This window comes from Theropithecus gelada, chromosome 13 (assembly GCF_003255815.1).
Source record: "Theropithecus gelada isolate Dixy chromosome 13, Tgel_1.0, whole genome shotgun sequence".
Lineage (NCBI taxonomy): Eukaryota > Metazoa > Chordata > Mammalia > Primates > Cercopithecidae > Theropithecus > Theropithecus gelada.
This window is the reverse complement of record NC_037681.1, coordinates 46,846,135-46,869,230: the sequence shown is the minus strand read 5'-3', so window position 1 is coordinate 46,869,230 and position 23,096 is coordinate 46,846,135. Positions and strand designations below refer to the sequence as shown.

General features: G+C 50.9%; 1 protein-coding gene across 4 annotated transcripts in view; it reads left to right on the top strand.

Annotated features, from left to right (window-relative positions):
• OTOF (otoferlin) overlaps positions 1 to 23,096 on the top strand; it is a 103,066-nt gene that overhangs the window by 48,308 nt on the left and 31,662 nt on the right. For 3 of the 4 annotated variants that reach the window (XM_025354063.1, XM_025354062.1, XM_025354065.1), the window contains exons 6-11: positions 7,713 to 7,786; positions 9,154 to 9,280; positions 9,762 to 9,816; positions 16,825 to 16,956; positions 22,150 to 22,212; positions 22,598 to 22,682. In XM_025354063.1, the coding sequence (XP_025209848.1) occupies positions 7,713 to 7,786; positions 9,154 to 9,280; positions 9,762 to 9,816; positions 16,825 to 16,956; positions 22,150 to 22,212; positions 22,598 to 22,682 (536 nt within the window). Of the gene's footprint in view, positions 1 to 821; positions 867 to 7,712; positions 7,787 to 9,153; positions 9,281 to 9,761; positions 9,817 to 16,824; positions 16,957 to 22,149; positions 22,213 to 22,597; positions 22,683 to 23,096 lie in introns of all 4 variants that reach the window. The other variant, XM_025354064.1, reaches the window with a different exon arrangement.

Below are 23,096 nucleotides of genomic sequence, written 5' to 3'. Positions count from 1 at the left end.
GTGTCTAGGCCTTCAGGTCTTGAGCCATCGGGGTATGGAGTCAAGTCTACCTGGGTAAGGCCTGTGCCAGAACAGGGTGTGAGGAGAAGAATAATTTGCTAATTGTTATTCATTTTCTTGTCTTCATCCTCATTGCCACAGCACTGGGAAAGCATTGAGAGAACATTCCAGAAAAGTTTTCTGGAAGCCTCCCTAAAGTGAGATAGGAGCACCGTTTTCCCCTGCTCTGAACCCTGGAGTGGTAGCTCTCTTACTGCCCCACCTACACCCCTAGAAGGCCCCCCATCCACCAGGGTGCACTCCGTAGCAGGACCCCCAGCCCTGCCTCACCCTCACAGAGCAGGCTTAGCCCACTGTTCCCCTAGAGGCCCCCAGAGCCTGGGAGCTCCCACCCCATTGGAGGGGAGCAGGGGAGCCAGTGGGCAGAGGAGCAGGGTGGCCCAGGCCCAGAGGGTAGCCAGGCTCATCTAATGCTGCGTTCCCTGAGGAACTTGTGACCCACATTGTGAAATCATCAGAGCCTGGTGGGGGAGATGAGCTGAGGCCCTGAGGTATCAGAGCTTGGGGTTGGAATAGTGGCCACCCAGGTCCAGCATTGTGGGCCCCTCCCCTCTCCCCACAGGACAGAACCCAGGGCCATGGGACGCCTACCCTGCAGACCTAGGCTTGCTACCATGAGAAGCTGTGGGGTGAGAGGTCTGTGGGACAAGGAGGCCCCTGGGGAGCATGCAGGTCCATGGGGCCGGGGCTGAGGCCAGTGTCTCTGGTCCACAGCCCCTCACACACATCCCCTTGTCTCCTCATTTCTTTCCCCTATTCAGCAAAGGCAGAGAGAAGACCAAGGGAGGCAGAGATGGCGAGCACAAGTAGGTGTCCCAGGCCAGGGCAGATGGGGCAGTATCTCTGCGGGAGCAGAGACCTCCTCCCCACAGGCTGCAGAGGGCGGGACGGGCTTGGCTGAGAGGGCTCAGGAGTGGGCTGTCATGGTGGAGCTGGAACGGGGTATGCAGGCCCAGGGAGGCCTTTTCACCTGGCCATGGGGGTGAGGGATGAGGAGGGGTTAGGGTGGGGGCGGGAGGTGTCCAGGCCTTCTGGTCTCCACTCTGGGCTCTCAGGGGTGACCGTCCTCCTGTCCGAGTCTTGTTCCTCCTCCACTGTTCAGCCCCCATCCTGTGGCCTTTGGGCTTCCCTGGGAGGGAGGGGACAGCTACAGGCAAAGGCGAGAGGGGTACAAGGACCTCAGGGACCTCTCTGCCAACAGGGGCGAGGCAGGGCCAGGCAGCTGGAGGCATAAGGAGGAGGAGCTCTGGGTATGCTTTGCAGCAGCAGGTCTTGGGTAGAGCTGGAGACCTCCAGAAAGCTAAGGAGAGGCCACCATTTGGGTGGCCCTCTCTATCTTCATCTCCCCAAAAGGCTTCCTGGAAAAATGAGGTCAGGGTGCTGTCTGGAGAGGATAGGCGAAGGGTCCTGCAGGTGGGAAGGGCCAGTCACAAGGGTCTGGAAAGATTCAAAGGCTAAGGCTTGTGAGTGGGTCTCGTAGGCACCCCTAGAAGCACACTGACATCTGGATGACTCTAGCAACACGGGATCTCACAAGGGCACGGGGAGCCAAGGCAGACCACACTGGAGGAGGCCTCTGGTCAACACCTGCTCTTACAGATGACAAATCTGAGTCTCAGAACAGGGGCAGAGCTGGAACCAGAACACAGAGAAACTGACTTCTGACCTGGAGCTCACCATAGACCTAGGAAGTTTAGAGCACTTGACTGTACTCTAAATTTAATCTAATTCTCCAAACACACCAATGAGAGCTGAAAAGCCAGGAATGTGGTCTTTTTTATCTTCCAGATGAGGAACCTGAGCCCCAGAGATCTTAAGATATTTGCTCAAAACTGTGGCCTCAGTACATTAAGAATTAGTTCATCTGAAGATATCATGGAAATATCAGGATTGTGTGTTGAGGGGTCTGAACTGATCAACACTGGTGTGGGCTTGGAGTATCTGCTGGCATTAAGATCCTGGGGAACTCACAGCCTCATTCATTGCTTCCAAAAAAGTATGAGTTCTAACTCACATTTGTTATGCACAAGCAAAAGCAATGATGATGCAGTGTTAACTCTGTAGTGATGGAGGAAATGGCACCGTGCAGGAAGAGCTCCAGCCCAGAGACCTGAAGGATCGAGGAGTCTGCCAGGTTCCCAGTAAGGGAAGAAGCCTGAGCAGAGCATGTGTTAAGGCTCAGAGCCAGGGAACTGAATCCAGGGCAGGTGGAGATGATGGGGAATGCTGAACTGGGGAGTCCTCTTAAGGAGTCCTCAAGGCTTTGGGTTTCTCCATAGATGCTTAGATGTAAAGGGCATATGAATGAGATACGAGCAGCCTGTCCATCCCCAGGTTCCCTGCCTGAGAACAGAGATGCTCTAAGGCCCTTCTTGATGCCCAGCTCCCCAGTCTGTCCCAGGCCAGACCCTAGGGACACAGACTGGCCTGATCCCTTTGACTGGCTACAGTTGGAGTAAGAGGTGCCTCACAGTGCCAGCACATAGTAGTTCCACAAAAATACTGGTTCCCTAGCCCTTCTCCATCCTAATTTCTTACCATCTCTAATTAACACATGAGATAAAGTAAACTGGCATATAGTATTATTATTATTATTATTATTATTACTATGTGTAGAACAATAGGACTATTGAAATAATAGGAAAATGAGATTTCTAAGAAGAGATTGAACGAATTTAAACTCTTTAGCCTGGAGGAGAGAAAACTGTGGGAACAGATTTCAATCTCTGAAATGTTAATGTGTGGCAAAGCTGGTTGGTATCTATCTCCACTGAGAAGAGATAAATGGAAATAGATTTAAGTTGAAGTAGAGAAACAAGATTCAACCCACGAAATAACTCATATTGTGTGACATTCTGGGATAGACTGGTTTGGGGAGATGGGAAATCACCCATCATCTTCTATGATGCTGCTTGCTTGAGCCTTGCAAAGGGCTGGGCCAGCAGTAAGAACTGAAGAGACAGCTTCCCTGACAATCCCGGGGTCAGGACAAGAGTGTGTGGGCACCCCAAGCCTTCTGGTACAACGTGGGCATGTGTGCAAAGGGGCCAGTTTGGAGACAGGGTGGTTCTTGTGTAAAGGATCAGCCTATCCTGCCCACCTATGGGAAGCTCTTCAAAAACGAACTGAAATTCAACCCACTTTCAAAGACACCTGTGAAGACTGAAATTATGAAATTCCCTGTGTCTTGGGGTATGGAAAAGTTTTAAAATAAACCCATTTAGGAGTGCTTGGATGACATGCTCTCAGGTTTTGAAAACTGGGCTATTTGAGCAATGCAAAGAAGGACCACAGACCCTATTTCTCCTAGATAGGAGTCTTTATCCTGATTGATTACCTGAGGCCTGAGCTAATGAGCCTAGAAGTTCCAGTTGAAGCCAGTCATGGGGCAGAAGCCCTGGGCAGTGAATGGACTCAACCTGCAGCTTATTTAGGGTCAGGTCTCTATTAACTTTCAGAATAACCCAGAGACCTGAATTAATGAAACACTCGGGTCACTAAATTTAGTTTGGTGAATGTTCCCAAGTCATTATAAATACTAAGCTCTTCCTAGAACCCTGTGTGCACCACAGAGCCAAGCAATATACTTCTAAATCTGGGCCATAAAATGAGTGGAGAAATAATCAGATTTACAGTTTACAATAAGTGAACTAATTTTAGCATTTTTCCTCTAGAGAGAGATACCAGTCTAGATTGTAGGTGCACTTCATTCTGACCACGGTGAATGCAGCCACAGGAAACTCAAACGAATTCTAAATCCTCAGAGGGTCCTGGAGGGATACTGGCCTCCCCTTGGCTCTCGCTTCTCAAGCTTTAATGCACCCAAGAATAAGGAGCCATTTGGTTGTAAAGTGAGTTTTCACTGAGTTGATTATTGGCTTGTTTTCTTTGTCTGTTTCTCACCATATCCTATTTTTGGTCATTGTAGAACTCAACTAGACCAAATGCAGAATTTTATTTTGAAAATAATAAAAGGCCAGGACAACAGACACCTCATCAGCAAATTAGATTTTTTGAAATCTAAGTCTTTCAGACAAATAGATAATCTTCAAAATTCTCTGATTAAGTTGGCATTTATTTCAAAACTCTCCTTTACAGTTTGCCAAGAGAAGCAGGCATACTGCTTTCCAGGAACTGGTGCTACAATCAGGCAGAAAAGACCTTTTCCATAGTGAACTTCTGATGTGTTACTGATCAGAAAATTACAAAGGGTGGTGGCAGGGATGACATCATGCTGTACTGATCACAATTCAGATTCACTGAAGAGCGAGTCTAGGACAATCAGAGGTACAGAGCCTGTTGTAAGAATTCTGGAAATTACATCCTTCACTACACATTTCTGCATTTTTAACAAAGGGACAAAGACAATATCCTTTTGAGATATTCCCAGGCACACAGGAGTGCTACCAGTACTACCACTTCAGAGGGCTAAAATTTTGCAGGGTTGGAAGGGAGAGATTTCTCCTTTGAATTGCTTCAAGGTGTGGTAGAAATAGTTGGACAAGTATAGTTTTTGTTTGTGTGTTTGTTTGAGACAGAGTCTCACTCTGTTGCCCAGGCTGGAGTGCAGTGGTGCGATCTTGGCTCACTGCAACCTCCGCCTCCTGGGTTCAAGCGATTCTCCTGCCTCAACCTCCCGAGTAACTGGGATTACAGGCATGCACCACCACGTCCAGCTAATTTTAGTAGAGACAGGGTTTCACCATGTTGACCAGGCTAGTCTCGAACTCCTGACCTCAAATGATCCACCTGCCTCGGCCTCCCAAAGTGCTGGGATTACAGGTGTGAGCCACCGCACCGGACCAGGACAAGTATAGTTTTTTAAAGCCTCAATCATTTCTTTCAAATCTGTTTGTGTTAAGGAATAAAGTGACCTTCAAATTCAAGGGCCATAAGTGCCCCAGGGATGCCTCAGGTCCTTTTCCACCTGGGTGAGTCCATGGGACCAGCCTCTGAAAGCCACCATTTCCTGCTACCTTGCACTCCCCCTGGGCCTCAGGCAGCAGGGCCAGATCCCATCCCAGCAGGCTGGGCAGCCTGCTTCTCCAGGCAGGGCCTGCTTCTGACCTGCCATCTCAGAGCACTTCCCCTCTGGGGAAGTGGGGAAGGGGAAGGGGAGAGAGAAGTCTGTGGCTGGAGCAGGCTAAAATGGCAAAGGGTAACTATGTAGGTCACACATGGGGAAAGGCCGGGGACTCCAAGAATAACATAGCCCAGGAATGGCCAAGAAGTAATGGTACAAAGTCAAAGGCTGAGCCCTGCAGGAGACTCCTGGGTAATTCAGGAGAGACACAGTTGAGCAGCAAGCCTGGGCAGAAAGCCCTGAGACAGGAAGTGACCCGCGAGGAGGCCCACAGAAACCACACTTCTGAGGCTGGGCCTGTGGCAGGACAGCCAGCACTCCTGCCCTTGGGGCCACCAGGTGGGGAGAAATCCCACAGGATGCTTCAGGGCAAGCCAGCCAGGGTGGTCCTTTCCCCACCATCACACGATTATTTCTGGTGGGTTCATTGTTCTGTTCAATGTTATGTCACCAGCAATTTGACATGCACAGCTGCCCCTTCCCAAATGTGTGGGTGTTCAGGTTCTTTTTGAATGAGCCCCTTCTTTGTAAACATGGGTATGATCCATGAGATGCCACAGATGACAGCATCCTGATCTGTAAACTATGCCGGCACACAGACCATACCTGTATCTACAGGTGCCAGCCCTGGGGCCTTTTAACTAAAATCCCAAATGGTCAGGATGGGATGGGATTCATGCCCATGGAAAAGTGCAGTCCTACGGCATCGAGGCAAAGGACCCGAGATGCAGTGAAAATATTCCTGGCCTAGAACACAGGAGCCTTCTGTTTCAATCCCAGTTCTGCCACTCACCATGTGACCTTGTGATTATTTTCACCTCTCTGAGCCTCAGTCTTTTTATTGGTTGAATGAGGAGAAGCATGTGGCCCTCAGAGGATTGCAGGAAGATGAGATGAGCAGACATCTGCAGACATTGCAGACATCTGGAAAGGCCTTTGGCCCTCTGTAGTCTGTTTTTGGCCATTGTGTGTGTGTGTGTGTGTGTGTGTGTGTGTGTGTGTGTGTAACTCACCTCCCCCCATCAGAAAGGAGGAAGCTTTTAAAAATAATTCCAAAGGCATCAGCTTTGATTTTAGAGCCTATTTCTTTCCCTTTCTTCCCATTGTCGTATTGCAGACGGTATGCTACTGAAGAGTGCAGACACATCAGCCTTCTTCCACTCCTTTTTAGGAATTCAAGAACATGCTAATGTTCTCTAGATTGTGAGCTGCTGCCACGTGAAAAGGGTGATTCTCAATTGCTCCCTCACTGGGATATGAACGTGCTTTGTCTTGAATATGAACAGTAAAGAAAGGGCCTGGGGTTGGGATAGGGCCAGGTTTGGGGAATAAGATTGGCTCCACCATCCTGAGGAGAGGGGCTTGAGGTTTCTAGGTCATCTGCCTGAGGACAGAAAGGTTTTCCCCAATCTCCCATTGCCCAGCATAAAGAACAAGGATCTGGGGTCTTAGAAACCATAGTCAAGCCTCCACAGGGAGATGTGTGACCCAAAAAGGGTGGACTCTGCCGTAAGTGAGCTCCAGGTTGGAGCCTGCACCTGGCCCCACCTGGCCTACAGGATGATGGGGCCACACCCAGGAGGAGGGAGAATGGGAAGTGGAGGGAGTCAGGTATCTACTCATGCAATATGGATGGGGTAATGGAACACTGCACTTTACCCCCTGCTGATCCTGCTCCTGGTGCTTCCTAGTGCCAGGAACCACAGGCTCTGCTGCAGGGACATCACTGAAGGGCAGTGAGGACCTCTGCCCCTTTTCCTCAGCCCCCCCCGACTGCAAGGCCCTTCGCCTGGGGGCACAAAGCCACAGCAAGCCAGAGGAAGAGGTAGGAACTATGGAGCCTGCCATAAGTTCCTGGGGTTGGGGGAAAGGGGAATTCGGCAGTGAGAGGGGACAGGTAGAAGGGGCAAAAGCCAAGACTGAAGATAGATGGGAAAGGGCCTATCTCCCCCTTTTTCATGGGGACCAAGGAACATCCCAGAACACGGAGAGGTTGGAGAAAGACAAGTCAGGCTTTGAGCACCGAGGCCATCTGAGAACTGAACAGCTCGTTTCAACCACATCTCCCATCTCCTCATCGGCCTCTGTCCCTGAGTCCTCTCTGGTCCCTGCCCCACTGTTCAGATGCTCTGTCTCCGGTCCTCGGGCTTTCTCTCCAACCAGCTGAGCCAGGGAAGATGAGCGTGGGGACATTGGCAGGGCTCGGAGCTCTGAGACTAGGGTGAGGGGCTGGGATCAGACTGAAAAGACCAAGACCCAGAGGAGCTCCAGTTAAAACGGCTCTTCCCGGCTCAAGGCCACGTTCCCTGCTTGCTGGGGACCCCATCCCTCTCCTCTGTGTGTGAAAGGATGGCAAAGGGGGAAGTGGAGGGGTCTCTCTCTGCCCTCATTCCCCCTCATGGCTCCCAGTTTGGGAAGACAGATCCCGACCTATTTCGGGACCAGTAGGTGAGGGGCCGGGTCCATCTCCTTTCTCTGATATGTTCTCTCATGTTTGGCTCTTCTGTGTTTGTGTGTTTTCCTCCACGCGTCCCTCTCCCTGCACCTCATTCTGGCGGCCCCCTCACAGAGCCGGGAGGAGCGTGTTCTCCGCCATGAAGCTCGGCAAAAACCGGTCCCACAAGGAGGAGACCCAAAGACCAGGTAGGACAGGCGCCGCGTCCCCGCGTCAGCCCCGCGCCTCGCGGCGCCCTCCCGCCGCTTGCCAGCCCCTGCCCAGCTGCCAAAAGGTCCTCCTGGGATTGGTCGTCCAGAGCCATCTGGGAGGGGCCTGGACTCTCATTGGCTGGCCCAGGGCCAGGCCCTGCCCAGTGAGGCGAGGCCCTCTAGGAAGGGGACGCCCTGGGGCCGAGGGAGGGAAACGGGCAGCGCCCTCTGTCGGCTGGGCCTGGTTACAAAGCTCCTCATGCCCTCGTTGCTCCCGGTTCTTTCTTCTTCACACAGAAGCCCAGAGTTTTAATTAGAGCAGAGAATATCCATCAAGAAACGCTGTTTGGCCAACTCCCTATTTCTGGGGGGAAACCGGCGTCCCACTAGTGCAGGGTTGGCGGCAGGCCTCGCCAGCGCGCTCTCATCAGGCTGCAGCCTGGCCTTAGGAGAGGTCCTGGGGGCGCTGGAGGGCGCGGCAGGGCCGAGCTTGGAAGGCTGGAGCAGCAGGTGGCACTGGGCCCTCTCAGAGCAGCGGCTGGAGAGGGGAAGACAGGCAGGGAGGCCTGGAGGAAGACAAGGGGAGAAATGGAGAGGACACGGGAGCTGGGAGGGGGCCATCTTCTCCATCACAGGCCCACCATCGGGGCTCCCGGCTGCCCTCCCCCAGCATCCCCTCTGTGGCCCAATGGCCCTCAGGCTCTCTCCCCCACCCTCTTGCCCCCATGCCAATACCAGCCGTGCCCTTCACCTTCTTAAATGGAGAGAGTACAGCTGCTGGCTGAGGACCAAACCCAGTATCCTCGGGTGGCTTTTCGGAATCTACATGTCTGCATCTCATTAGATGAATACCAGTGCATTCGGTTCTGAATGCCATCAGATATTTGATATGGATTAAGTTACTTCCTAAGCCTTCGTTTCCATACCTGTGACATGAGAATAATGCCCATCTTGGCAGGGCACAGCTCTAAGGACTAGAGATACTCATGTAAAGTCATGGTGTTGTGCGTGGAACAGAGTATCCACCCAGTAAATGGTAGCTATTTATTGAGAGGTGCAAAAGTATGGATTCTTTATTCCCTACCTTCATCCACAAGGGATATTCAGTGCCTAAGTAAGTACAATGCAATAAAAGAGCATTCAATTAAAATAAAAAGGCAAGACCAGACATAATATCCATTCAAATCCAAGATCGGGATTAGGTAGAAAAACATTGCAGTTATTCAGGCCATAACATTCTAAGCAGTAGCAACTAAGTAAACCTCGAATTTAACTCTCAGCTTTCTGGATGCCAGAGTAAAAGGAGAAACAGTCACTATCTCACCATCAGTCAGCCCACCTAACCAGTCTTTCATCTTCCCCAGATGAACCAGCAGTGCTGGAGATGGAAGACCTTGACCATCTGGCCATTCGGCTAGGGGATGGACTGGATCCCGACTCGGTGTCTCTAGCCTCAGTCACAGCTCTCACCACTAATGTCTCCAACAAGCGGTGAGTGGATGGGAGCCCCACAACCCCAACTGCCCCCACCCTGTCAGGCAGGACCTTGCTATGATTGAAATTTGGGTAGGGAAGAATCAGGGCCCATGGACAGCTTCTTCCTAACCTAATCTTACCCTTTTCTGCTTTTTCTTGGGTGTTTCTCTCACCTCTCTCCCTGCAAAAGCAGAGCACAGCAGGCCTTTTCTCAGGTCTTTGAATACCTCCCAGCCCAAGGAAGCCACAGACCTGCCCACCCCATATTTGAAGCTATTGACCCCATGTCTGTCTCCCTGTTACTTCTGCCTTTGATTAGTTCTCTGTGTCAAGGCCTCTGAAGGCAACTAATCCCCACTATTCTTGGCAGTGCTTGAGTGTTTAAAGACCACGATTCTGTCCCTCTGCCCACTCCCAGGTCTAACCACTGCCCATGCCCTCCTCCCTCACAAGCAGTCCCCATACACCAGGCCTGATGATACATTCTGTTCCTCAGATCTAAGCCAGACATTAAGATGGAGCCAAGTGCTGGGCGGCCCATGGATTACCAGGTAGGTGGGCACCTGGAGGCCTCATGTCTTTCAGACTCTGCTTTAGTGGGGGATTCTAGCTGGATGTGCATTATCCAATATATTGAGGCATGGATCCAGGGGTCATAGAGAACCACAAGCTGAATATGTTTCCAAAGTAAGCTTGTTCCTGGGAGGCATTCCTAGAAATACCATCAGTAGAGAGATACAAACCCAAAGAAAAGCTTGAGAACTCTGCCTATGCTAATCAAAGCCCTTCCAGTATTTCACGTTCAGCATTGGGCTTCATAAAGTGAGAAGCACCTAGAAAAACCATAAAGAGACCAAGGAGAATTACAAATAAAGTATTCAAACTGTTAAAATAAGGGCCTTGGAAGAAAGTTTTCCTGGAATGATTTTTAAATTGTTGTTTTGTATTATTTGATTGCTGGAAGTAATGTCGATTCTGGTTATCTCCGGATGGTGAGAATGTGAGTGATTTTTTGTTCTTTTTGCTTCTCTGTATTTTATGAGATTAACACAACTTTTTTATTTGTGTGCTTCTAAGACTAGAGACAAAAGACTGAGACAAAGAGAGGTTGACAGCTAGCTGTGAGAATGTGAATGTGGCCAACAGTGCAGGCAGGACAGGTGATGAGCATGTCTGATGGCTGCTGAGACACCATCTTTCAGGAAAGGCCCAGGGACCCTCCATTGCTCCAGACACTCCCTTGGAGGCTAACAAGACTCAGCTATAAATCAGAAGACTGCTGGGCATTGCTAGCATTGAGTGAGAATGCTGGCTGCTCAGAGGGGACAGGGCTTGCAAGAGATCTCAGCTGGCTGCCACTGCACTTCTGTCCTAGATATGTTCTGTCTGGGTATCAGCACCAGGCCCCAGAATCTGAGTGAGCCCCGTCTACCAGAGTTTTATCTTTGATACCTAGTTCCCAGACCCCATGCACACCAACCCTTCTTTACAGAGAACCGCACCTCCCCTCACTCAGGTGATGAAGGAAAGGATAAGACGGCACTTTTCTATGTAAAAGATACATCTGGCCGTTTTCTCCAGAATATACCTCATCTCCCTTCATCTTTGTTTTAGTTAGTTTCCACCTACTCAGCACCTGCCTTCCCAGGTGCCTGAAAAACAGCCACAGGCAATGTCAAGTGAACCTGCCCCTGTGGTTTTAAACAACTTTAAGCCATTGGGTTCCTTAGAGGTTTGAGAATTCTGGCCCCCTCACCTCTGCCAAAACCCAAAACACAAAGTGTCCTGAGACTTCCAAAGGCTTTTCCAAGGGATTACGTTCAGGGTTTTGTTTCTCTGTGTGCCGAGAACAGGAAATTTCCAAAGAACAAAGACCCCAACTCAGAGATGACGTCACTGGCCTGAGAGGTAAGGGCACATCAAAAATACAGTCATTATTGTTCATGAAACTTATTTTCGAAGGTTTATGCTATGCCAGGCACTGTGCTAGGAGCCATAAATGTGTTTCCATTGAAGTTAATGTAATTCTTCAACCACCCAAATATACGTGTTACTGCATTTTATAGGTAAGAAAGTGAGGCCCCAGGAAGGTCAGGAGCTTGTCCCAGGTCCTTGCCACATTTAGCCAAGGCTAGAGCCAGGGTTCAAGGCCAGGGGTATCTGGCCACAGCCATCAGAACAATTGAATTCTCTATATCAAGCCTTCTAGACAGCTGCTCCCTTTGGGTACCTGGTTCATCTTCATCTTGCTACTTAGTGCTTGTTTTCCAAATCTTTTCAAACTGCTTCCCACCAGAGATTTTTATTAACTGAACCAAACATTGTCCCCTCCAAAGACTTTTTAAACCTAACTGAACAAAACAGTTGTTGTATTTAACCTGGTAGCACAGTGTTTCCTGACAAGTTCATTCACAGCTCACCTTGCAAACATTTGAGAGAGAGCTATGAGGATGCAAATGTGAAATTATTTTCACTTCCAATACATACAATGTATAATGCAGTAAAACCAGGCCGGGCGCGGTGGTTCATGCCTGTAATCCCAGCACTTTTAGAGGCCGAGACGGGTGGATTGCATGAAGCCAGGAGTTCAAGAGCAGCCTGGCCAACATGGTGAAACCCCGTCTCTACTAAAAATACAAAAATTAGCCAGTCATGATGGCACATACCTGTAATCTCAGCTACTTGGGAGGCTGAGGCAGGAGAATCGCTTGAACCCGGGAGGTGGAGGTTGCAGTGAGTCGAGACTGCACCACTGTACTCCAGCCTAGGTGACAGAGGGAGACCCTGCCTGTCTCAAAAGAAAATTATAAATAAATAATAAAAAGCAATAAAACCAGATGCAACTTCAGTCTCTTGGAGACTTTGGGTTTGATGAGTTATAAAGACCTCAGGAAGGACATCTCATTGGTGAGAGGAGGGGAGACTTAGCTGAACTCAGCTCCAGGAAGGGTTGTGAGGGTTCAGGACCATTCTAAAGGTTATGGCACTGAAAGAAGCCTGGAGATAAAAGGACCGTGGCATTTCCATGCTCCTTGTTTCTTCCATTTAGAATGCATGTCACATGTAAACTCTTTCCTGATTATTGCCATCTCCAAGGCAGGAAACCACAGTCATCCCCTGTGAATGTGCAGTTTCCCCACCAGAGTGAGCAATGCTTGGCACTTGGCAGACATGTTCTTGTTGGGTCAAGGGGTCTTGAGTCTCTTCATTACCCTCTCTTCCTGGCACCAAGACTTAATACATTGTCACCCAACATCTCTCCAGTTTTCACCTCCATTTCATGCCCCTGCCGCTGACCTGAGGTCCCCAGCCTCAATTGCATGCTTATACCCACTTTCTACCTGGTCTCTCTGCCCCCATATTGCCTCCTCCCCTCCAACCTCTATGCCAGCACTGGAGCAATCTTCTGAAAATGCAAATCTGGTCATGTCACATCTCTGCCACCTGGAAAAGTGGGGAGTGGGTAACGGATGTTGCAGAAGGGCAGTACTAAAGGGCACACCAACTCTCATCTCTAGCTCCCGGCGGATGTTCTTGAAGCTGGATCAGGTCCCTAGGAAGCAGGCCGCAAAGCATCGTTACTCTTGGGTTTCCCCAGGACAGGGGTATAGATTTACCACTCAGCATTATTCCTTGTGATCGCTTTCATCAAGCCACTGGGGAGTATGTCCCTTATCTTGAAAGGAGATGGTGGAATAGTCAGCTGGTCAGTTGGTCCCAGCTGTGGCTCCATTTGCCTCTTCATCTTCCACCCTGGGAAAATAGAGTCCTCTGCTGATGACTGGAGAGAAGGATGGCCAAGCCCCTCCCCCAGAACCCTGGAGAATGACCAGCTGTTTTTTATTTTTTATTTCAAAAGCATCATTTCCCCTTCCTAGGGCCCCAGGCGGGGTGGGAGGCAGCAGGAATGGCATTCCCCTTCCCCCAACACCATGCACGTGGTGGTCTTTCTCAGCGCCCTCAGCTTCCTCTCGGGGCTGCCCCTCAACCAGCAATGAGCACCCTCTGGAGCTTCTCTTCCCTCCATTGCTCCTTCAGGTTTCTGCCCACCTCCCCCTCCACCCTCCGCCTCTACTGCCGGAGCTTCTGTCCAGGTTGTCACCTTCACTAATTCTGCTCCATGGAGGAAGGGAGATATGTATGAGTCCTGAAATGGGGGACAGGGACAAGTAGCCTGTCCTATGGCCATGCCTCGAGATGGAAAACATAAAACTTAACCATTCTCTTGGCAGTGGGAAGGAGACTTGCCACTGGCTTATCTTCGGCAGATGCCAAAACTACATCTGTCCGCTTCCCAGTCTTGAGTTATAGAAAGCCTTTTTTATTGTTGGTGGGGGTATGAGTTGCGGAAAAATTCATGGGGTTTTTAAAAATCTTTGGCAAAAAAGTGATCGTGGAAGTTAAAACTCTATAAACTAGTGTGCAAAGGAGGACTTCTAGTGTCTGTTTGCTCTCTTCACAGTAAACTTCTCAGAGCTAAGTTAACTAGTCCTATTTCCTTTTTATCTCCCTGAAGGAGTGGTGAATACTGAACTTCTGTGAAGCTCCAGATTCTAAGCTTTTACTTCTGTCCCTTTGGCACTTCACGTTCGAAACAGAAATGTTTGCTTCCTAGTTCAAGTGTCACTTCATCTGTAAATATCCCATTTCCTGGCAATGTTCTCATTAATATCGGAATTTCTATTTCCTTAACCTGATTACTTCCGATGTGTAGATTTTTCGTTGCCCTCAGGATATGTTTCAGACTTTGATGGATACTGGATGATCATTTTAGTGGTTATTCTTTTTCATGAAAAGGGAAGATAATTCTCTCGAGTAAAGTTGTGTTTAGAAGTTGCATCAAAGCACAACTAAAACATGAAATCTCCAAGATGACAGGCATGAAGAGCAGCCTTCAGAGTCTCATTAGAAAAATGTGCTGGGCGCGGTGGCTCACGCCTGTAATCCCAGCACTTTGGGAGGCCGAGGCAGGTGGATCACGAGGATAGATTGAGACCATCCTGGCCAACACGGTGAAACCCCATCTCTACTAAAACTACAAAAATACGCCGTGCAGTGGCAGGCACCTATAATCCCAGTTACGCGGGAGGCTGAGCCTGGAGAATAGCTTGAACCCGGGAGGTGGAGGTTCAGTGAGCCTAGATCGTGCCACTGCACTCCAGCCTGGGCAACAGAGTGAGACTGTCTCCAAAAAAATAAAAAGAAGAAGAATGTACTGAGGTCCACACTTATTCTAGCTGGGGAAAGACTTTTCTGTTAACACACACGTTTGAGAGAGGCAAGTGAATCAACCATTCTAAGTATCATGCACAGCCTCACCTACTTGAGAGATCACCCGCTTAGCTGAAGGGAGATTCTACTGGAGTCACTCACATTTTATAGAGCTTTCTGCCGTTGAGGATGCATTTTGACACACATGATCTCATTTAACCTGCACACAACCTTACGGGTAGTTGGTATCTCTGCTAGTAGCTGAATAACACAAGGCTATGTGGTCATTTGCTCTCACACCTGGCAACATCTCAGGTCTGGGGTTCAATGCCAAGTTCAGCAACCCCCAGTACATGCCTCTATCTATCCTACCATGGCCACCCTGACAGGAACTGACACCTCCAAATCCAAATGAGACCTGGTGGCTTAAAATGAGCGTTCGGGAAAAGTAGTAGTGAAGTCAAAAATTACCGGTACTCTGGCTCTCTCTCTGTCTCTCTCTCTCCTTATATCTTTTTATCTTTTTTTTTTTTTTTTTTTTTTTTTTGAGACGGAGTCTCGCTCTGTCGCCCAGGCTGGAGTGCAGTGGCCGGATCTCAGCTCACTGCAAGCTCCGCCTCCCGGGTTCACGCCATTCTCCTGCCTCAGCCTCCCGAGTAGCTGGGACTACAGGCGCCCGCCACATCGCCCGGCTGGTTTTTTGTATTTTTTTTAGTAGAGACGGGGTTTCATCATGTTAGCCAGGATGGTCTCGATCTCCTGACCTCGTGATCCGCCCGTCTCGGCCTCCCAAAGTGCTGGGATTACAGGCTTGAGCCACCGCGCCTGGCCTATATCTTTTTATCTTAAAAAGCCAATAATCGACTGGGTGCAGTGGCTCGTGCCTGTAATCCCAGCACTTTGTGAGGCCAAGGCAGGCAGATCACCTGAGGTCAAGAGTTCAAGACCAGCCTGGCCAACATGGTAAAACCCCATCTCTACTAAAAAAAATACAAAAATTAGCCAGGCAGGGTGGCACGTGCTTGTAATCCCAGCTGCTCAGGAGGCTGGGCCAAAAGAATCGCTTGAACCAGGGAGGTGGAAGCTGCAGTGAGCCAAGATCACGCCACTGCACTCCAGCCTGAGTGACAGAGAGAGACTCACTGTGAAAAAAAAAAAAAAAAAAGCCATTAATCATTGTGGTAAGCTCCACAAGGAAGAATTTGTTGCAATCCCACCTGTGCCTGGCTCCAGCAGGTTTCCAGGAAACATTTGTTGCATGAATGAACAACTGAAAAAGGGCTTCCCAGGATATAAGTAAGATTGCAGAGAGCTGGATGCCATGTAAAGGACACAGCAGAGTGCATATACAACATATAATCAGTAGGCTGAAAAAGGCGGCTCAGGCAGGCACCAAAGCCACACTGGCCATTCAAACAAAGAAATTCAGCAAAAGGAGAAGGGGCAGGAATGTGGAAAGGGCGGGCCAAATTCCAGAAACGCAAAGACATATCAGAGGCTTGCAGGCTTACATGAGAATTCCTGGAGCAGGAAATTAAATGCAAGTTAATGAAGACTTTAAAAGCTTTATTCCTGAGTGCATGAAACCTATGACACGGGTTGGCAGCTCTTTCTGAAGCAGAGACATCAACGCTAGGGAAGAATGTAGGGCACTTGGTATCACCTAGGAGCTTTAAAAATACAGATGCCAGGCCGGGCACGATGGCTCATGCCTATAATCCAGCACTTTGGGAGGCCGAGGCAGACAGATCACTTGAGGCCAGGAGTTTGAGAACAGCCTGGCCAACATGGCAAAACCTCATCTGTATAAAAAATACAAAAATTAGCCCAGTGTGGTGGTGCACGCCTGTAATCCCAGCTACTCAGGAGGCTGAGGCAGAAGAATCACTTGAACCCAGGAGGCAGAGGTTGTGGTGAGCCAAGATCATGCCACTCCACTCCAGCCTGGGCAACGGAGTGAGACTCTGTCAAAAAACTAAAACTAAAAATAAATAAAAATACAGATGCCTGAGCTGCATGCCCCAGGATTGGATTGGATTGGTCTGGAGGTGGCCTGAGCATCAGGGTTTTTAATGCCTCTCCCTCCCTCCGGCCCAGCAAGTTAAGTCTAGTGAACACTGACTTAGAGGTTAGCCAACTCATACTCCTCTACAAATGAAGACACTGAGGCTTGGAAGGAGAAGGAGCCCAGGATCACCCAGCAGATGAGAGGCAGTGGTCAGAGTGGAGTCTGGAGGCCAGCGCTGGCTCCCGGGCCCTCACTCTGACTCTGCTGCCCCAGCCCCTGGACCTTTGCAGAACTAGACTCAGGCAGCTTTCCTTCTGGCTTCCCCTTCTCCTGCCTATAGGTCAGCATCACGGTGATCGAGGCCCGGCAGCTGGTGGGCTTGAACATGGACCCCGTGGTGTGCGTGGAGGTGGGCGACGACAAGAAGTACACGTCCATGAAGGAGTCCACTAACTGCCCCTATTACAACGAGGTCAGTGGCCCTGTGGGAAAAGGAGCCTCTGTAAATGTGGCAGGAGGGTGGGTCCCAGTCCTCCCCAGGAGAAACAGTAGTGGCTGGGAGTCAAGGAGCACACACAGCTACCAGCAGGGGTGACCCACCCTGTTACAACCCCCAGGACACTGACAAACAGAGCCACATCCTCTGAATCCTCTGAACCCCCCAGTCTAGAGCGCAGACTGACACTGGTCTTTGAAGTGTGCACCACCTGGGTGCCCCTGTGCAGACCCCAGCAGTGCCTGTGAAAGAACTGCCCCCACCCCACTGCCCAGGAGGCCTGGTCCCCACTGTTTTCCAGGCCAGAGCCCAAGGACAGGGCTGCCTCATTTCAACCCATGGTGACATTGGCACCATTAGTAAGCACTTTCTACCAGCCAGGCATGCTCCTAATTGCTTCTGAATTGGACCATCCGAAGTTGTCACTATCAATTTCCTTTTACACAAGGGGACAGTGAGACTTCTGAAGGCAGACCTTGTCCAACCTCACAGTGCCAGCATTGCCATTGGCATGCTGGTGGGGTTCTGCCCTCTTGGCTCGGCTCCTTCATGGTTGCCTGAACTTCTGTGGGTTTCCCACCAGAGCACTGGCCTTGACTTTGGGGTGTCAGAGAGAAAACATTTGGTACCCACTCCTATTCTTTCCAGCCATTTGAGGCCACATCAAGGGTGAGGGAGGTCAGAGACCCTCTACTCCAATCTCCCCATCTTACAGAGGAGGATACTGAGGATCCATATGGAAGGGCCTTGCCCACAATCTCAGAGAGTGTTGCTGATGGAGCAGGGGCCAGGCTGCCCACCCAGCTTCCAGCCCAGGGCTTTGGCCACCATCACAAATGTGGCACCTTGGTTCCCAGGCTCCAAACAGGCCCCCATCGTAATCAGCTCTGGGGAGGGATATGAGAAATACACTCACTCATCCAAACCCAAAGAATGGACTTAGAGGCATGAAGAACAGCGAAAGTGAGACTTCTAATAACGGTCTTGAAAGATGGAGTGTCTGGTAGGCAGGCACACCCGGGGCAGTCACAACATGTAATTTATCTCCTAGCATGCATGTACCACCCCAGTTCCCCATTGGTTGAGTACTATGGGGTTACAATCTTCCCTGACATCGCCTAAGCTTCATTTTCCCCCTTATAAGGTTATACCCGACTCCCCTTCCCCATTTAAGTTTCAATTTCCCAATAACAAAACCTTTTTCCCTTTCATGGGCTGACCTCTCCTCTACATTCTGTTCGCTTATTGTGGCCTAGGTGCATAAGCCATGTGGTTTGTTACATTCGCAGGTTGGATGCCAGTACTTAGACTTATCATGTCTTGAAAATGGGCCATTTAAAATGTTTTCTCACCAGGATGCCCAGGCCTTTCCCAGATGCCTGAGCACACATCAGACTAACCCAGAAGCCAGTAGCCTGGGCTCTGCCATCCCTTTCCTGGAGGGTTCCCCAGTCTGTTTCTCCTGGTGGCTCTAGGCAGTGAGGGGTGCCAGGCTGGCCCAAGTAAGGCAGCTGAGTTCCATACCCTGAGGTGGGTGGGGACTGAGGTGTCCCCTGTAGCTTGGGGGAGGGCATTTCTCAGGCCGCTGTGAGAGTCCTTGGACTGTGCAACCGCAGGAAGAAAACCCAGGCCCACCTCTGCCCTTCAGCCCAGGCCTGGCCGAACCCTCCTTTGTGACCACAAATCAACTCTGCTCTCCCAGCTGCTTTCCCACAGGCCCCCAGAGCTGGACAACCTGCTCAGGACCCCTCCGGCCCCAAGGACATTCAGGATTGACATCTCTGGCCTTACGTTAGGACACATCCTGACTGGACAAGCCTCTGCCTAGAAAAGCATCTGTGTCCCCATGACAGGCATGGAGACAGGTCCCCGTGGCCCCTGTGGTTATTCGATAGCAGTGAAGCCACTTTTGTTGACTTAAGGGATCTCCCTCCACCAGACCCACACACCTTGGGTTTCATTCAAATTACTTCCTCTTTCCCAAGGGCACAGAGCTGCTCTCCCCACTCTGTGGCTCCTCCAGAAAACTCCCACTCACCTGGCAGAGCCCAGCTCAAATGTTCTTACTACTGAGCAGCCTTGCCTCCTGTGTCTGGGTCAGAGGTCAGCACTCCCCTTTCTCTGCAGTGTTAATGTCCCAGAATTGAGGTTGGTCCTCTGTGTCTCTGTCCTCCTGGTGGACTGGAGGCTCCCCATCTCCTGCCTCGCTGTATTTGTTCAGAGCCAGGCATGTACTCGGAGGGGTTCAGTGACACTCACCCAAAGGAAGACACAAACATCCACGAAGCATCTGCCGCACGCCAGACGGTGGCACGTGGGGCAAGATGGAGGCTGCTGAGATGAAGGAGGCACAGTTTCCACCCTGCACGGGTCCCTTCCTCGTTTCAGCCTAGAATCTTTCTAAATTCCCTATTTATATCCTCTAAGACTATTCATTCTGCTCATCTTCAGACGATTTTAAATGTGTCTCTGATCACATTTTTGTTCTTTTTCACAAACCTAAATAGCTCTGATTTTGTTTCTGTTTCCTCTAAACCAGGGTTTCTCAAACTCAGCACTGTGGATATCTTGGACTGGATAATTGTGGTGGGATTGTCCTGTGCTGTGTAGGATGCGAGCAGCATCCCTGGCCTCTACCCGGTAGATGCCAATAACAACTCCCCTTAGTTACAGCAACCAAGACTGTTTCCAGACATGCCAAATGTCCCCCGAAATCGCCCCCAGTTGAGACCACCATTCTAAACTACCTTGCTATGATTCCTTCCAGCCCCAAATCAGCCTTTCCAGCCCCAAAGCTTTCTTTCCCTTTTCTTGTCTTTCTATGCCACATTCCTTTTCAATGAAGGGCATCCTCCTCGTCGTGGGAATGTATTATTTCTGACTAATTATCTGAGCTGGCAGGAACCTTCCTTTGGCTCCATTAAAACAACAGAGGGAGGTGGGGGCAATCAACATGACTTAGCAGGTATCTAAGCTATTACCAAAGGAAAATATGCTCAGGAAATACCAGGAATTTGATTGCAGACAGCTCAGAGAGTTCGGGATTCTGGCCCTAGCTCAGCTAGCTCGCTCCCCTGGGGCTGGCACAGCTGTGGGCACCTGGCCTGATCGCCCTGCCTGGCCCTGAGCCTACCTGTGTGCAGGGAAGCTCACAACCTTTGCCCTTCCAGAACAAGCTGGCCATTCACAAACCAGACTAAGGCTCCTTTTCTGTGTGTCCTGTGTGTGCATCAGGCCCCGCCCTGGGCATCTTGGGAGTGCCGCCATCTTCCCTCCTGCCAAAAATCCACCTCTCCCCTTTGCCTTGGATCCTTCTCTTTCTACAGCTCAAAGAACCTGGCATTGCACAGCCCAACTCTGTCTTTGTTTTTATTCCAGCCCCTTCTCTTTTGCCTGTAAGGTGTTCTACTCCAGCATATGCTAAGTACAACCATGAAGACCCATGTGTGCTCAAGGACAAAAACTAGGAGTCTGTCACCTCTCTCTGGGCCTTTCCTCATTCCCACACACCTCTCCAGTGACCTCCTTTTTCCCTCCTCCCCTCCACAGTCAGACCACTTGGCTTGTCCTCACTTCCTCCCCGCAGTCACTCCTCAGTCTCTGCAGGGTTTCTGCCTCTAGATGTCATTGACACTGCTCTCCTCAAGGTCACCAAGGACCTTGCTGTTTCTGAGTATAATGTCCATGTCTTCCTCCTCTCCCTTGATCACCCAGTTTCTTTCATCCCGCTGCCTGCTGCTCCTCTTGGGGGCCCCTCACACCGCTCTCCTGCTTCCCCTGTCTCTCCAGTTCCATCTCCCTGGCCTGACTTCTTGGCTGAAAGGCCATGGCCTCTTGGAGCCCTGACCTGGGCCTACTTCCCCTCCCATGCTCTCCCCAGGTACTTCCTCCATCCCCAAGGTGTCAGTTACCATCTTGTGCTGATGATTTCCAAATCCATATCCCCACCCGCCTCCCCAGAGCTTCAGAACCCCGGCCAGCACACCCCGGGCCTGTTAGTGTCGCGCACAGCCTGTTTACCGTGTGCTTACCGTGGGTGCACACCTGGGTTAAAGATTTCACCAGGTTGTCTCATTGCAACTTCACAACCACACCTTGAAGACCGCATGTGAATGGCACCCCTGGAGCAGTTCAGCACGACAGCCCTGGATCATATCTCCACATTCATAGTATAATAGGTAAACTGAGGCTCAGGCAAGAAAGTGATTGGCCCAGCAGTAACAGCCAGGTGGGGCTGGCTCTGAAGCTTTACCCTCAGCGCTCAAGGGCCAGCCCCCCGCAGCCAGGAGCACGTTCTCTTCGAACATTTACCCTAAGCACGTTGGAAACATTTCTCCTTTCTTCTCCTTTCTCCCCCACCACAGTTCACCAAAGCAGCAGCCCCTCTACTTACTGCCCCACACCCTCATCCTCAGCGCCTGCACACCCAGGCCAGGGGAAGAGATGGGGACTGCAAATGCGCATGGCAGCCCACAACACCAAAGGACAGTGCACGCCCATGGCATTTCACAGGGACTGCCAACTAAGTGCTTTGGCACACCATGGTTCATCTGCTCTGAGGCTTGCGTTATTTTACAGCCTCACCTCTCTGAATTTGGGATGTGTCTCCTAGGCAGCCTTGTGGCTTCATGGCAATGTCCATGTGGCCTGTTAAACCGTAGTATATCTTACAGCCAGTAGCCACTTTAGATTTGGTAAATTATGTTACATTGTCTCATCAGAGCCTCATAACAAGACTCTGAGGTGGGTGTCATTATTCCCATTTCACAGCTCAAGAAACTGAGGTTCAGAGAATGTGTTGCTCAAGGCCACACAGCTAGGAAGGTGCAGAGCGGGGACTAGAACCCAGGTCTCCTCGCTCCCTGGCCCTGTGCCTCTTCTGAGCACAGTACAAGGGCATAGGCTCTTCCACCTACTGTTCCCAGTTCCTTCCCCACCCCACACTAGCCAGCACCAGCTCCACCTAGGGGATGGGGCTCTGCTTCCTACCACCCACCACCAGGGTCAATCAGGATCAGACGAGTTGCCTCTGCTGCTCCTCTGAACTTTGGGGCTCAGGGCAAATGGCTGGGGTGCAGACAGGCACTGCGAGGAGGGAGGGGCCCAGCACTGCCTAGGCTGTTGCTGCTGCCCACAGTGACAGCAGGCCCGGATCCTTCCCCTCTCCAGTACTTCGTCTTCGACTTCCATGTCTCTCCTGATGTCATGTTCGACAAGATCATCAAGATTTCGGTGAGTGGGGAGCAGCCCCTGGCAGGCAGGACCACTCCCTCAAACTGCACCTTTGTGCACACTTGAGAGGAGCTCCCTCTGTCTAGACCTGTCATAAAGAGGCAGTGCCGTGCCTAGACACATGGCTGAGCAAGTGGGGCACAGGCTGGATTCTGGCCCCCACCCACCCGCTTTCATCCAGTGCCTCTGAATAGTGTATTCGCCCGTACACGGTGGCCAGCGAGAAACTGGCGTGGGCAGGAGGAGCTGATGCTGAGCCTCAGCAAGCCACCCCACTCTGCCAAACGCCCTCCCGCTTCATTATAAAGCTCAGGTCCCACCACTGCCCCGTGGAAGGCCTCACCCTCGCCCGGCCTGACGGGTGGGCTGTGGTTCTGCCTGAAAGGTGATTCACTCCAAGAACCTGCTACGCAGTGGTACCCTGGTGGGCTCCTTCAAAATGGACGTGGGAACCGTGTACTCGCAGCCAGGTGAGTACCTGCGCATGGCCAGTCAGTCGAGGTGTACACGGCTCAGGGAGCATAGTGCACAGGGCCCTTCCCGCTGTGGCAGTTCCTGGGAAAAGCCTGGCAAGGACCACAGTCTGACGACTGTTAGTACACACAGCCATCTGGCCTGCGGAGAAGTGGCGCGCACAGTCTGTACACAAATGCAGTGAGCAACTGCGCACCCAGTCTGGTGGGTTCTCATTCATAATTAGGTCAGTAACTCCACCCAGAGCCTGGAAGGAGCTCCATCGCACGCTCAGGAGCGCATGGCAGGCTGGCGCATCACTGGCCATAGGCAGGCTGACGGGTAGTGGTAGAGAATGCAGTGAGGGAAACCCGTCACAGCCTGCAGAGGGGCTATGCCTCCTGGGCTGGCACCCGCTGAGCAGAAAGGAA